Source organism: Sapajus apella, unplaced genomic scaffold (assembly GCF_009761245.1).
Source record: "Sapajus apella isolate SASKATOON/1434 unplaced genomic scaffold, GSC_monkey_1.0 scaffold33, whole genome shotgun sequence".
Classification (NCBI taxonomy): Eukaryota; Metazoa; Chordata; class Mammalia; order Primates; family Cebidae; genus Sapajus; species Sapajus apella.
This window is the reverse complement of record NW_022436973.1, coordinates 11,601,466-11,616,348: the sequence shown is the minus strand read 5'-3', so window position 1 is coordinate 11,616,348 and position 14,883 is coordinate 11,601,466. Positions and strand designations below refer to the sequence as shown.

General features: G+C 51.4%; 1 protein-coding gene across 1 annotated transcript; it reads left to right on the top strand.

Annotated features, from left to right (window-relative positions):
* The first annotated feature begins 438 nt into the window (after positions 1-438).
* Positions 439-1,661, top strand: ID1 (inhibitor of DNA binding 1, HLH protein). The gene is made up of 2 exons (XM_032295324.1): positions 439-962; positions 1,206-1,661. Exons 1-2 carry the CDS (start codon positions 540-542, stop codon positions 1,245-1,247), a joined length of 465 nt encoding a protein of 154 aa, XP_032151215.1. The 5' UTR covers positions 439-539; the 3' UTR covers positions 1,248-1,661.
* The last annotated feature ends 13,222 nt before the right edge of the window (positions 1,662-14,883 follow it).

Genomic DNA, 14,883 nt, shown 5'->3' with positions numbered 1-14,883 from the left:
GAGGTAATCTTCCAAGAGGGTCCAGAAACCCAGGCTCTCTGCGCTATCCAGAGCCAGCAGCTTCTCTATTTGGGCCTCAATTTCTCTCATCTGTGAAATGGAGCTGGAGAAGTGAGAAAGTGAATATGGGAAAAACTGATTCCCGAGGTCTTTTCATTATAAGGCCATGCCGGCTTAGCTTCCCTGCTCCCTTACCGAGGAGCCCAGTGTAGCCCTCGCCTCCACCTGCTGCCCTGCCGGTGCCCTGCCACCCACCCATCCTTGCTGTTCCTGAACTCAGGTCTTCTTCCACCCCGCAAGGGCGCACAAGAGGAGCGGGAGGCGGGACCCAGGAGCGCGGGCCACGCCCCCGGGCCGCCCATTGGCTGCTTTTGAACGTTCTGAGCCCTCCCCTCCGGGGGGCCGCGGGGTGTTTATAAAAGACCGACTGAGGCTCTGCGCTCGCATTCCAAGTTCTTAACTGCTGTCTTCTTTCTCTGTCCGGGCTCCTATCTCCTCCGTTCGCTTCGCGCATTCGGTTTCAGGCAGTCACCAGAATCATGAAGGTCGCCAGTGGCAGCGCCGCCGCCGCCGCGGGCCCCAGTTGCGCGCTGAAGGCCGGCAAGACTGCGGGCGGCGCGGGCGAGGTGGTGCGCTGCCTATCGGAGCAGAGCGTGGCCATCTCGCGGTGCGCCGGCGGCGCCGGGACGCGCCTGCCTGCTCTGCTGGACGAGCAGCAGGTGAACGTGCTGCTCTACGACATGAACGGCTGCTACTCGCGCCTCAAGGAGCTGGTCCCCACCCTGCCCCAGAACCGCAAGGTGAGCAAGGTGGAGATCCTCCAGCACGTCATCGATTACATCAGGGACCTGCAGTTGGAGCTGAACTCAGAGTCCGAAGTCGGGACCGCCGGGGGCCGAGGGCTGCCAGTCCGGGCTCCGCTCAGCACCCTCAACGGCGAGATCAGCGCCCTGACGGCCGAGGTGAGGTCCAGATCCGACCACTGGATCACCCTTATACCGGCGGGGAAACTGAGGCTAGAGGAAGTGGGCGCTGGCACCATTTTCCGTCCCATCCTTGGGGGCACCTGGCTATGCCGGGGTGCCCAAGGGGCCTGGAAAAAGCGCTTCCCCGTCGTGTCTCCTGGGGAAGGGGGCGTCTGTTGTGCTTGGAGCGGCGTCCCCCCCCCCCACCCACGCGTCTCACCTCTTCTCTCGTTTTCACAGGCGGCATGCGTTCCTGCGGACGATCGCATCTTGTGTCGCTGAAGTGCCTCCCCCGGGGACCGGCGGACCCCAGCCCTCCAGGGGGTCAAGAGGAATTAAGTTGTTCTGTGTGTCTCTCCAAAGCGCCTCGCCGGATCTGGGCGCGAACGAGACAGATCGGGGGCCACTGCTCCCTTACGGCATCCAGCCCAGGGCTGAGGGACTGGCGAGGAGAGGCCGACCCTCTCTCCACACCTACCAGTCACCAGAGACTTTAGGGGGTGGGATTCCCCTCGTGTGTTTCTATTTTTTGAAAAGCAGACATTTTAAAAAATGGTCACGTTTGCTGCTTCTCAGATTTCTGAGGAAATTGCTTTGTATTGTATATTACAATGATCACCGACTGATAATATTGTTTTACAATAGTTCTCTGGGGCTTTTTTTTGTTATTAAACAAATAATTTAGATGGTGGTAAAGTTGCAGTTACTTCTTGGATTGAGGGGAGGGGCCTGGGCTGGGAGTTGACCTCTCACTCTCTTCACAGCTGGTTCTGGGAGGAGAAATGGAGGGCCACATCTGGACTGTCGCTTTTATCGGCCTGAATGAGTGTTTCCGGTGTCTTTAAAGTCTATTCCTCCCCCACCATCCCTGGCCATTTCCCTGCTCCCCAGTGTTATAAAACTAAATACTCTAGGCCTCTGGGGTTTCTCAAAGTCATCACTGGCCCATCTGGATCACCTGGGGAGGTTGTTAAAATGCAGATGTACCTGCCAAGACCCCTTCTGTCTTTGGGGAGTATTGAGCAAGCCATTTAAGTTGGAGAACCTGGTGGTGGGACCACCCACTTCCTTGCCAAGATGTGGGAAAAGAGTCCCAGTGGAAAGGGACTTGCTTAGGGCCATAGCTTGTCAGAGGCAGTGATTATATCACCCCATTCCCCAGTAGGAGGTCCCCTCCCCAACAGCCTATTTCTGGGTCCCAGCAGGCCGCCCTGGGGCTCCTGGCTCATCCAAGTGGGTGAGCAAGTTGGCAGGGGCAGGCTGGGCACAGCTGCTGGGACACCTGCTCTGGGTCCAGACTCAACCCCCTCACTCTGGCCTGGCTCTGTCAGCAGCTCAAACAAATCTCCACCTCCCCCCGCCCCACCACCAACCCCAGGGCTCCTGCGTGGGATCTGAGGAGTGGGCAAGTCTCATTCCCCAGCTCCAGAGCAGGAAAAACGTCATTGGCAAGGGCCTATCTGCCTGGACATGTATGTGGGTTTCTACTGGGGGAGCACATGTGTGAGTGCTTACACCTGTGTATGTAACCAGTGAGCTGGTCTTCCCCCTCTTCCCACGGTGGGACTGGCAGTCTGTTCACGTATAGGCCTAGGGGTGTAAGTAGGGATATGCTCGGGCTGTGTGCAGAAGGGCAAATGAGATCACATGTGTTCCACAGATAAGTGTGCAACCTCCAGCTGTTTGGGCTTGTGTGTTCTGCCTAAATGCATTGTGGGCATCTCTGCATGGGTCTGGAATGATGGATGAGTTTGAGTGTTTGAGGCCACAGAACCACACTGTGGGTTTCTGTGTGTATAATTGTTCTATAAATTGGTTGGCATTCCTGGGCCTCCGAGGGTCTGGAATGAAGGTGGGGACGGCTGTGTTTGGGCAAATCCGTCCTCAAAAGTTCACGTGCCAAGTCCCTGGGCTATTATTAGGCCCCGGGGGCACCAACCCTCAAGGATTGCTGCCAGGTAAATTCCATGTATTACATATGGAGAAACTGAGTCCCAGGAAGGGCAAAGAACTTGTCCCAGACGGGTAAGGGCTATTAATACATTTTGTCAATAAACAGAATAAAATAAATAGCCCCTAGCACCAGAAGCCTGACTCTGCTCTACTCTTTACATAAATGATTTCATGGATCCCTGTGGGGCTAAAGGCAGGATTGTGATCCCAGTTTTTTTTTTTTTTTTTTTTTTTTTGGGGTGGAGTTTCGCTCTTGTTACCCAGGCTGGAGTGCAATGGCGCGATCTCGGTTCACCGCAACCTCCGCCTCCCGGGTTCAGGCAATTCTCCTGCCTCAGCCTCCTGAGTAGCTGGGATTACAGGCACAGGCCACCATGCCCAGCTGAATTTTTTTTGTATTTTTAGTAGAGACGGGGTTTCACCATGTTGACCAGGATGGTCTCGATCTCTTGACCTCGTGATCCACCCGCCTCGGCCTCCCAAACTGCTGGGATTACAGGCATGAGCCACCGCGCCCGGCGTGATCCCAGTTTTATAGCAGAAGAAACAAGCTCAGAGGCCGGGCGCGGTGGCTGTAACCCCAGCATTTGGGGAGGCCGAGGCGGGTGGATCACCAGGTCAACAGATCAAGATCCATCCTGACCAAAATGGTGAAACCCCATCTCTATAAAAAATTTAAAAAGCTCTGAGAGGGGATGAACAAAAAAGCAAATGAAAGATTATGATTTCTTGAGCACTGACATTAAGACAGGTACACCCCCTCCACAAGCATTTCATGGATTTTTATCAAAGAACACAGTATTTGCAGGCAAATTATGTTCTTTGCTACACCCTCCCTGCCGGCTGCTGTGTTACAGTACTAACCTCGCAGAAGGTAGTACAGAATAAATAAAGTAAGCAGGTAAAACGTTAAGCACAGTGCTTGGCACAGAATGTTTCATAGTTATAAATTATCATTATTAATTGTCGCCTGTGTGTCCTCGGAGGCACACGTGTGCACGCACTCCCTCCCACGTGTGGGCCCCCGGCTGCAAGCCCACCCACGGGGACGTGGGCGGGTCCCCCCTGGCGTATTCCGACATGCACAGCCTTCTTCCAGGAGAGGAAGGGGTTGCGGCGGGGGCCTGGGCCACCTCCCCCGCCATTCAGGCACTCTCTGGTTTCCACGTTTCCCTCTTTTCCCCTTTGGCCCCGGCCCAGCCCATCTGGAGGCCGGCTCCGCGGCGGCCTGGGAGCGTTTCCATCAGCTGGGCCCGAGGAATGCGGGGCTATTTAACCTGAGCATCCCCAGGTGTACGGAGGCGCCTGGCTGTCTGGGGCCCGCAGTCTTTGGCACCGCCGCGCTAGACAAACAGCGCGCCGCCCCCGCCCTGCCCCTCAGCCCGCAGCTGCAGCCGGGCCTGGGAACCGGCGGGCGCCGGCGGCTTGCATAAGAGGCTCTGGGCCTCGCAGAGAGAGGGAGGGGGACAGAGGCCACCGGTGTGTGTTGGCGTGTGTGTGCGTGTGAGTGTGTGTGTGTGTATGTGTGTAGCACACAAAACCCTGCACCTTTGGAAATCATTAACTCCTTAACCCCTCCTGGACAGGATTTAGCCAGGAGTTGGGGTAGCAGATGCAGAGAAACCCCAGGACCAATTTTCTTGCGGACTAGACTCTGCCTTTCTGGGGCTGTAGTTTTGATTTTATTTAACAATCACGGAAACCTGAATGTGTGCTAGGCACCATACTAAACTCTTTACAATATCCATTCCATTAATTGTCAGAACTTTAATGAGGCCAGTGCTATCATCATATGCTCATTTAAGTAACCACCACCACCACCACAAGAGTAATAGGCTAACATTCTAGTAGAGTGGCAGGTAGAACACAGGCCCAGAATCAGCCTTGATGCTCATCACTTCACCTGTCAGAGCCTTTTTTCTCTTCTTCTCTTTTATTTTATTTTATTTATTTATTTATTTATTTTTGGGACGGAGTTTCGCTCTTGTTACCCAGGCTGGAGTGCAATGGCGCGATCTCGGCTCACTGCAACCTCCGCCTCCTGGGTTCAGGCAATTCTCCTGCCTCAGCCTCCTGAGTAGCTGCGATTACAGGCACGCGCCACCATGCCCAGCCAATGTTTTTTTTTGCATTTTTAGTAGAGACGGGGTTTCACCATGTTGACCAGGATGGTCTCGATCTCCTGACCTCGTGATCCACCCGCCTCGGCCTCCCAAAGTGCTGGGATTACAGGCTTGAGCCACCGCGCCCGGCCTTTTTTTTTTTTTTTTTTTTTTTTTTTTAAGATGGGGTTTCTCCATGATGGCCAGGCTGGTCTTGAACTCCTGACCTCAGGTGATCCACCTACCTGGGCCTCCCAAAGTGCTAGAATTACAGGCGTGAGCCACTGCACCAGCTCTTTTTTTTATTTTTTAAAGACGGGGTTTCACCATATTGGTCATGCTGGTCTCGAACTCCAGACCTCAGGTGATCCACCCACCTCGGCCTCCCAAAGTGCTGGGATTACAGGCGTGAGCCACCACACCCAGCCAGAGCCTCTTTTCTTATTTGGAAAATGGATTTCAAAACTTGGGCCTCAAGGATGAATTGAACGAATGCACCTAAAAAACATAACACAGGCTCATATTAGACACTTTTTTAAAATTTTGAAACGGAGTTTCACTCTTGTTGCCCAGGCTGGAGTGCAATGGCGAGATCTTGGCTTGTCACAGCCTCTTCCTCCCGGGTTCAAGTGATTCTCCTACCTCAGCCTCCCAAGTGTAGCTGGGATTACAGGTGTGCACCATCACATCCAGCTAATTTTGTATTTTTAGTAGAGACAGGGTTTCTCCATGTTGGTCAGGCTGGTCTTGAACTCCCGACCTCAGGTGGTCCACTTGCCTCGGCCTCCCAAAGTGCTGGCATTACAGGCATGAGCCACTGTGCTGGGCCATAGTGGACACTTAGTGCATGTTGCAATAAAGTGTTTTGAGCCCTTACCGAGCAGATTGTCTCAACAGCTGTATCAGGTGTGGGCTTACTGTTATTTATATATATATATAAACGTCACCCAGGCTGTCGTGCAGTGGCACAATCTTGGCTTACTGCAATATTTTTGCCTCCCAGGTTCAAGCAATTCTTAGCCTCTCGAGTAGCTAGGACTACAGGCGTGCACCACCACACCCAGCTATTTTTTTATTTTTATTTTTATTTTTAGTAGAGACAGGGTTTCACTATGTTGGCCAGGATGGTCTTGATCTCCTGACCTAGTGATCCACCCGCCTTGGCCTCCCTACGTGCTGGAATTATAGGCATGCTGGAATTACAGGCATGAGCCACCTTGCCCGGCCTGTTTTCCTTTTTTTTTTTTCAGACAGAGTCTCTCTCTGTTGCCCAGGCTGGAGTACAGTGGCACCATCTCGGCTCACTGCAACCTCCACCTCCCAGGTTCAATTGATCCTCCTGCCTCAGCCTTCTGAGTAGCTGGGATTACAGGCACTCGCCACCATGCCCAGCTAATTTTTGTATTTTTTGTAGAAAAGGGTTTTCACCATTTTGGCCAGGCTGGTCTTGAACTCCTGACCTCGAGGGATCTGCACACCTCAACTTCCCAAAGTTCTGGGATTACAGACAGGAGCCACTGCACCCAACCTATATTCACTTTTCAGATGAGAAAACGGGCATGAAAGCAGTGAGGTAACCCACCCAAGGCCACATTGCACATTGACTTAGAGGACTTTCCAGAAATGAGACTTGTTCAAATCAGGCTTATGAGGGGTCTCATGTTCCCACAGTATGTCCGGTTTAGTCTTTCATCTTATTTCCAACTGAAATCGTACCTTCATTATATTTATTTGTTTTAAAAGCATAAACCAGATAAATGCAAGAAATATACACATATCATAATTTTTGCAACCCACATTGTGGGATGTCTTTTTTTTTTTTTAGAGACAGGGTTTCACCTTGTTGGTCAGGCTGGTCTTGAACTCCTGACCTCAGGTGATCCACCCACCTTGGCCTCCCAAAGTGCTGGGATTACAGGCTTGAGCCACCGTGCCCAGCCCCTTTTTTTTTTTTTTTTTTTTTAAGACAGAGTTTTGTTCCTGTCACCCAGGCTGGAGTGCAGTGGTGCCATCTCGGCTCACTGCAGCCTCTGCCTCCTGGGTTCAAGCAGTTCTTCTGCCTCAGCCTCCCAAGTAGCTGGGATTATAGGCATGTGCCAACACGCCTAGCTAATTTTTGCATTTTTAGTAGAGACGGGGTTTCAACATGTTGGCCAGCCTGGTCTCGAACTCCTGACCTCAGGTGATCCACCCATCTTGGCCTCCCAAAGTGCTGGGATTACAGGCATGAGCCACCGTGCCTGTCCTTTGGTTGTTTTTTTTTTTTTTTTTTTTTTTGAGACAGACAGAGTCTGTCACTCAGGCTGGAGTGCAGTGGCACAATCTCGGCTCACTGCAACCTCCTCCTCCCGGGTTCAAGTGATTCTCCTGGCTCGGCCTCCCTAGTAGCTAGGACTACAGGTTTGTGCCACCATACCACGCTAATTTTTTTTTTTTTTTTAAGAGGGAGTTTCACTCTTGTTACCCAGGCTGGAGTGCAATGGCGTGATCTCGGCTCACCGCAACCTCTGGCCTCCAGGGGCTATGCCACCATGCCCAGCTAATTTTTTCTTTGTATTTTTAGTAGAGACAGGGTTTCACCATGTTGACCAGGATGGTCTGGATCTCATGACCTAGTGATCCACCCGCCTCGGCCTCCCAAAGTGCTGGGATTATAGGTGTGAGCCACCATGCTCAGCCACCCAGCTAATTTTTATATTTTTAGTAGAGATGGTGTTTCACCATGTTGACCAGACTGGTCTCGAACTCCTGACCTCAGGCAATTCACCCACATTGGCTTCCCAAAGTGCTAGGATTACAGGCATTGGCCACTGTGCCCAGTCTGTGGCATGTCTAAATTAAAAATATGTAACTGGAGGCCGGGCACAGTGGCTCACACCTGTAATCCTGACACTTTGGGAGGCCGAGGCAGGTAGATCACCTGAGCTTAGGAGTTCGAGACCAGCCTGACCTATATGGTAAAACACTGTCTCTTAAAAAAAAAAAATCTAACTGGAGCCTGGAAGGCTGAAAGTCCTGTGAACAGTCCTCTATTATTACCTGGTTCTGAGAGGACTGGTAACCAACCAAACTCTGTGGGAAGGTCTGATACCATCCTGGAGGCTGAGGGATCAACATGCCCTGACTTCTGGAGATGCCCCCATCCCCAGGAGTTAAGGATGATTCACACATCCTTGAATACCTTGTATACCAACCCAACTGTATGCCTGCCAGTTTGAGTCATCTGGACCTAAAGTTGGCCTGATGGGGGGTGCCTCCTCAGACTAAGTCCCAGCCGTAGAACTTTTCTTCATGCCAGTCACTCTTATTGAGCACCAGAAACTGCCAGCAAGAGAGAGCTCCCTGCTGCTCAGGGTCACACACAGCAGGGCTTCCCGGTGGCAGGCAGGCCTCAGATCTCAGCATGGCTGCCAGAAAGAAAGGAGGTGAGTCACAGGGCCAGGCCAGGAGCTGGGCGAGGCTGGGGCCAGGGTCCAGGCGGCCGCCACTTTCCAGGAAAGGGAAGGGAAGAGGAAACCAGAAGGCCAAGAGAAGCACAGGGAGGGGCGGGGGTGCCCTTATCTCCCTGGACCCACCCTGGCTGGTGGAGCTTCCTACTGCAACTCTTGCAAAACCTCCTTCCCAACGTGGCCCTCAACCGGGGTGCCCCAGGCCAGTACGGGGTTGCATCAAGGACTTGTGCAAGGGGGGTTAAAGGGAGGACAGTGGCTGGGAGCAGAGGCAGGGCGAGGCAAGGCAAATGCCAGTTCTAGGCCCAGTGCCACTTCTGGTTGGCCACCTGCTTCACCTCCTGGGCTCTCAGCATCCCCAGCAATTTTCTTTTCTCTTTTTTTTTTTTTTTTTTTGAGACAGAGTCTCACTCTGTTGCCAACCTCCACCTCCCTGGTTCAAGCGATTCTCCTGCCTCAGCCTCCTGAGTAACTGAGTCTATGAGTGTGTGCCACGATGCCAGGCTAATTTTTGTATTTTTAGTAGAGACAGGGTTTCTCCATATTGGCCAGGTTGGTCTCGAACTACTGACCTTATGTGATCCACCTGCCTCAGCCTCCCAAAGTGTTGGGATTACAGGTGTGAGCCACTGCACCCTGCCATCCCCAGCCTTTAAAAGGGTGTTATACTCACTTGTTTTGAGGTTTCAGTGATATCATCCCAAACCTTTGCAATCCTCAAGCCTCAGGCTAGGCCATTGTATTTCTACCTGGAAAACTACTTGCCCCAACTGGTTCTTTCAGCAAATAGTTTATAAAGCTTCTACAATATGCTAGGAAGGGGCCCAGGAGTTAACAATTCAGATACAAATTATTGCCCTCTTAGATCTTGTATTTTAGTGGGAGACACACAGTAGATAAGTATGCATATGTGTAATCGGAGGTGCATTACCTGGAAATTACTGAAGTTTAAACTTCAAGCCTCCTCACCTGGAAAGTGTATCAGCCATGTGTTCACATTGTTTCTGTGTGTTTTGCAAAATTTCCAAATGTATTCTTTTTCTTAGAGGCCCTACAAAACCTAGATCTTCTCCTTTATATATACAGGGGACAGAACAAGGCCCAGGTTTGAAGGCATAGCTGCCAAAATGGAGAAGAATTGTGTCTGTGTGTCCTGTCTGTTTGTTTTCCCGAGACAGAGTTTTGCTCTTACACCCAGGCTGGAGTGAAGAGGTGTAATCTCTGCTCACTGCAACCTCCGCCCCCACAGGTTCAAGCGATTCTCCTGCTTTAGCCTCCCAAGAAGCTGGGATTACGGGCACCTGCCATAACACCTAGCTAATTTTTGTATTTTTAGTAGAGATGAGGTTTCACCATGTTGGCCAGGCTGGTCTTGAACGTCTGACCTCAGGTGATCCACCCACCTTGGCCTCGCAAAGTGCTAGGATTATAGGCGTGAGCCACTGCGCCCAGCCAACCAGCTAATTTTTGTATTTTTAGTACAGATGGGGTTTCATCGTGTTGGCCAGGCTGGTCTCAAACTCCTGACCTGAGGTGATCCACCCGCCTCAGCCTCCCAAAGTGCTAGGATTACAGGCGTGAGCCACCTTGCCCAGCCTGGGTTTTGGGTTTGAGATCCTAAAATCTCTGGGCGGCAGAGAAGAGCTGGGAGGCGGACCAGCGCGCCAGAGCAGCTGGGCTCATTCACACGAGGCAAACGCAGGCGCTGTGTCCGTTCCTGTTTTTCTCCGGCCACCAGCGCCCCCTTCCGGGCAGAGCCGGGGCTGTGCCAACGCGGGCGAGGAAGGAGGCCTGGTTGCTGCCAGAGGCGGAGGCTGATGCCTTGGTGTCCTCTAGTGGACACCTTGGGAACTGCAGCAAGAGCTGCAGGCGTATTAGGAGAGTGAGTTCTGCGCACGGCTGCACCCTCAGACCCTCTCTAAGGCGTCCCGTCGCTACCGTTTTCCCCCACGCTCTCCTCCTCTTTCCTCTTACTTGCATGTGACAACCCCTGTGGGTCTCATTCCCTCCCTTTTAGAAAAGGAGACCTTGGGCTAATCTTGGATATTTCTTTTCTTTCTATTTTTTTTTTTTTTTTTTTTGGGACGGAGTGTCGCTCTTGTTACCCAGTCTGGAGTGCAATGGCGCGATCTCGGCTCACCGCAGCCTCCGCCTCCTGGGTTCAGGCAATTCTCCTGCCTCAGCCTCCTGAGTAGCTGGGACTACAGGCACGCGCCACCATGCCCAGCTAATTTTTTGTAGTTTTAGTAGAGACGGGGTTTCACCATATTGACCAGGATGGTCTCGATCTCTTGACCTCGTGATCCACCCGCCTCGGCCTCCCAAAGTGCTGGGATTACAGGCTTGAGCCACCGCGCCCGGCCCCCCAGCTAATTTTTTTTGTATTTTTAGTAGAGACGGGGTTTCACCGTGTTGACCAGGATGGTCTCGATCTCTTGACCTCGTGATCCACCCCCCTCGGCCTCCCAAAGTGCTGGGATTACAGGCTTGAGCCACCGCACCCGGCCCTTTTTTCTTTTTTTTTAGTGCAGTGGCGCGATCTCGGTTCTTTGCCACCTCTGCCTCCTGGGTTCAAGCGATTCTTGCCTCAGCCTCCCGAGTAGCTGGGATTACAGGCGGTCACCACCACTCCCGGCTAACTTTTCTATTTTTGGTAGAGGCGGGGGTTTCATCATGCTGGCCAGGCTGGCCTTGAAGTCCTGACCTCAGGTGACCTGTCCGACTTGGCCTCGCAAAGTGCTGTGATTACAGGCGTGAGCCACCGCGCCCAGGCTGCCTTGTATATTAATAAAATCATACTATATGCAATTTTCTGCAACCTGATTTTCTCATGCTACATGAATTACATGAGAGTCGTCCGTGTTAATATTTCTTGCCTTCATTCATTATTTTTATCACTTTGTAGTATTTTATTATGTGATTTATTTCCCCAATTTCCTGTGATTAACTTTTGGGTTGTTTCATGGGTTTTGCTGTTATCAGCAGTGCTGCTCTGAATGGCCTGGCACATGTCTCCAGTGAACATGTGTTAAAAGGAGTCCGAAGCCGGGCGCGGTGGCTCAAGCCTGTAATCCCAGCACTTTGGGAGGCCGAGGCGGGTGGATCACGAGGTCAAGAGATCGAGACCATCCTGGTCAACATGGTGAAACCCTGTCTCTACTAAAACTACAAAAAATTAGCTGGGCATGGTGGCGCGTGCCTGTAATCCCAGCTACTCAGGAGGTTGAGGCAGGAGAATTGCCTGAACCCAGGAGGCGGAGGCTGCAGTGAGCCGTGATCATGCCATTGCACTCCAGCCTGGGTAACAAGAGTGAAAGTCCGTCTCAAACAAAAAATAAAATAAAATAAAGGAGTCCGATGGGCTGGGCACAGTGGCTCACGGTTGTAATCCCAGCACTTTGGGAGTCCAAGGCAGGTGGATCACAAGGTCAGGAGCTCCAGACCAGCCCATCCAATATGGTGAAACCTCGCTTATACAAAAAAATACAGAAATTAGCGTATGGTGGTGCATGCCTATAGTCCCAGGTGCTTGGGAGGATGAGGCAGGATCCCTTGAACACGGGAGGTGGAGGTTCACTCCAGCCTGAGCGACAGAAAGGAGCAGGATGGCTGCATCCTAGGTGATGCACAATTTGAATATTACTAAGTTGGACTGGAGTCTATTTGGATTAAACAGAATAATCAGAACTGGGAGGTCTCTTACACACAATTTAATCCAGCGCACTCATTGTAGAGATAAGGAAAGGAAAGCCCAGAGTTGAGTGACTTGCTCAGAATCCCTCAGACCTGGCCTCTTGGGCTAAGGTCAAAGCTTTGGAAGTGATTCTGGGAATGAGGCATGAGAATATATTTCCTTCCCATGTTGAAGATTATCAAGGCTATATTTACCCTTAAAATTTTTGACGGGCGCGGTGGTTCGTCCCTGTAATACCAGCTACTTGGGAGGTTGAGTCAGGAAGATCGCTTGAATCCAGGAGGTGGACATTGCAGTGGGCCAAGATTGCAGCATTGCACCCCACCCTGGGCAATAAGAGCAAAACTCTGTCTCAAAACAAACAAACAAACAAACTGGGCTCAGTGGCGCATGCCTAGTCCCAACTACTCGGGAGGCTGAGGTGGGAGGATCGCTTGAGCCCAGGAGTTCTGGGCTGGAGTGCGCTATGCTGATCAGGTGTCCGCACTAAGTTCAGCATCAATATGGAGACCTCCTGGGAGCTGGGGAGAGTGAGGTTGCCTACAGAGGGGTGAACCGGCCCAGGTCAGAAATGGAGCAGGTCAAAACTCTTGTGCTGATCAACAGTGGGATCGTGCCTGTGAATAGACACTGCAGTCCAGCCTGGGCTGTTAGAGAGACCTCGTCTCTTAAAAAAATAAAATAATAATAAAAGTAAAAAAGAAAAAATAAATAAAAATAAAAAATTTTCTTCTAGGCTGGTTTTAGAATCTTGGCAAAGTAGAAACACAGGATGCTCTTTGAAAACCATCCCAAGACAAGAATACCTTCACACCCACTCCATCTCCAAGTCCTGACAACTCTGACTCTTCCCCACCCCCCACCCCACCCCTGCCCAAAAACAGAGTCATACTCTGTGGCCCAGGCTGGAGTGCAGTGGGGCAGTCTGGGCTCACTGCAACCTCTGTCTCCTGGGCTCAAGTGATCCTTCCACCTCAGTCTCCCAAGTAGCTGACACAACAGGTGTGTGCCACCACACCCAGCTAATTTTTTGTATTTTTTGTTTTGGCATGTTGCTCAAACTCCTGGGCTCAGTTAATCCACCCGCCTCGGCCTCCCAGGGTGTTGAGATTACAGACGTCAGCCAGTGCACCTGGCCTTATTGATTTTTTTTTCTTTTGAGACAGAGTCGGGCTCTGTTGCCCAGGCTGGAGTGCAGTGGCGCAATCTTGACTCACTGAAACCTCTGCCTCCCGGGTTCGGGCAATTCTCCTGCCTCAGCCTCCTGAGCAGCTGGAATTACAGGCACATGCCACCATGCCCAGCTAATTTTTGTATTTTTAGTGGAGACAGGGTTTTACCATGTTGTCCAAACTGGACTCAAACTCCTGACCTCAGGTGGTCCACCTGCCTCGGCCTCCCAAAGTGTTGGGATTACAGGTATGAGCCACTGCACCAAGCCTTAACTCTTAAAAATATCCCAAATTGGCTGGGCGCGGTAGCTCACGCCTATAATCCCGGCACTTTGGGAGGCCGAGGCGGGTGGATCACGAGGTCAAGAGATCGAGACCATCCTGGTCAACAAGGTGAAACCCCGTCTCTACTAAAAATACAAAAATTAGCTGGGCATGATGGTGTGTGCCTGTAGTCCCAGCTACTTGGGAGGCTGAGGCAGGAGAATTGCTTGAACCCAGGAGGCAGAGGTTGCAGTGAGCCGAGATCGTGCCATTGCACTCCAGTCTGGGCAACAACAGTGAAACTCCGTCTCAAAAAAAAAAAAAAAAATCCCAAATTTATGCATTTCTGCCCACCCCTTGGCCATCACCCTGGTCCCCATCATCTCACCTGCATATTGCAGTAGCCTCCCCAGTCACCCTGCTTCCATTTCTCCTTGCATTCTCCACATGACAGCCAGAGGGATCTTTCTAAAAGACAGGTATCATGTCACTTGCCTGCTTAAATGCTCCTTGTAGTGTTCAGTTACTCTTGGCATAAAATCCTAATTTGTCACCACAGCCTATAAGGCACAGCAAGGCCTGGTTCCTACATCCATCCAGCCACTTCACCCAACTCTCCTCTTCCCACTCCCTTCCAGTCACTCTGGTTTCCTTTCAGTTGAGCTTTCCTAACTGGGGAGACTTTGCATGTGCCTGAAATTGTACACCCTGCAAAGCTTCATGGCCTTCCGCTTTCAGCCCAAGTGTCAGCTCACAGTTCCTCTCTGACGACCATCCTCCCATCGCCTTTTTTTTTTTTTTTTTTTGAGACAGAGTTTCACTCTTGTTGCCCAGGCTGGAGTGCAATGGCACAGTCTTGGCTCACCGCAACCTCCGCCTCCCAGATTCAAGCGATTTTCCTGCTTCAGCCTCCTGAGTAGCTGGGATTACAGGCATGAGCCACCACTCCTGGCTAATTTTGTATTTTTAGTAGAGATGGGGTTTCTCCATGTTGGTCGGGCTGGTCTCTAACTCTCGACCTCAGGTGATCCACCCACCTTAGCCTCCCAAAGTGTTGGGATTATAGGCGTGAGCCACTGTGCCCAGCCAATTCTAGTATTTTTTGAAACTGATAAACACCATTTCTAATGCAACTATCTTTGGATGACTAAAGTAGGGAAGAGATAATCTTTAAGATGAAAATTTAGAACAACAATCAGTATACCTTCCATGTTTGTGTTACCAGAAGATTAATAGGTGAGGAATGCTGGAAGGAGAGATGAGGAATGCTGGAAGGAGAGATGA

Coding starts and splice junctions, on each gene's coding strand:
- ID1 (XM_032295324.1), top strand. CDS start 540: ATGAAGGTCGCCAGTGGCAGCGCCGCCGCCGCCGCGGGCCCCAGTTGC. Junction 963..1,205: donor TCAGCGCCCTGACGGCCGAG/GTGAGGTCCAGA, acceptor TCGTTTTCACAG/GCGGCATGCGTTCCTGCGGA.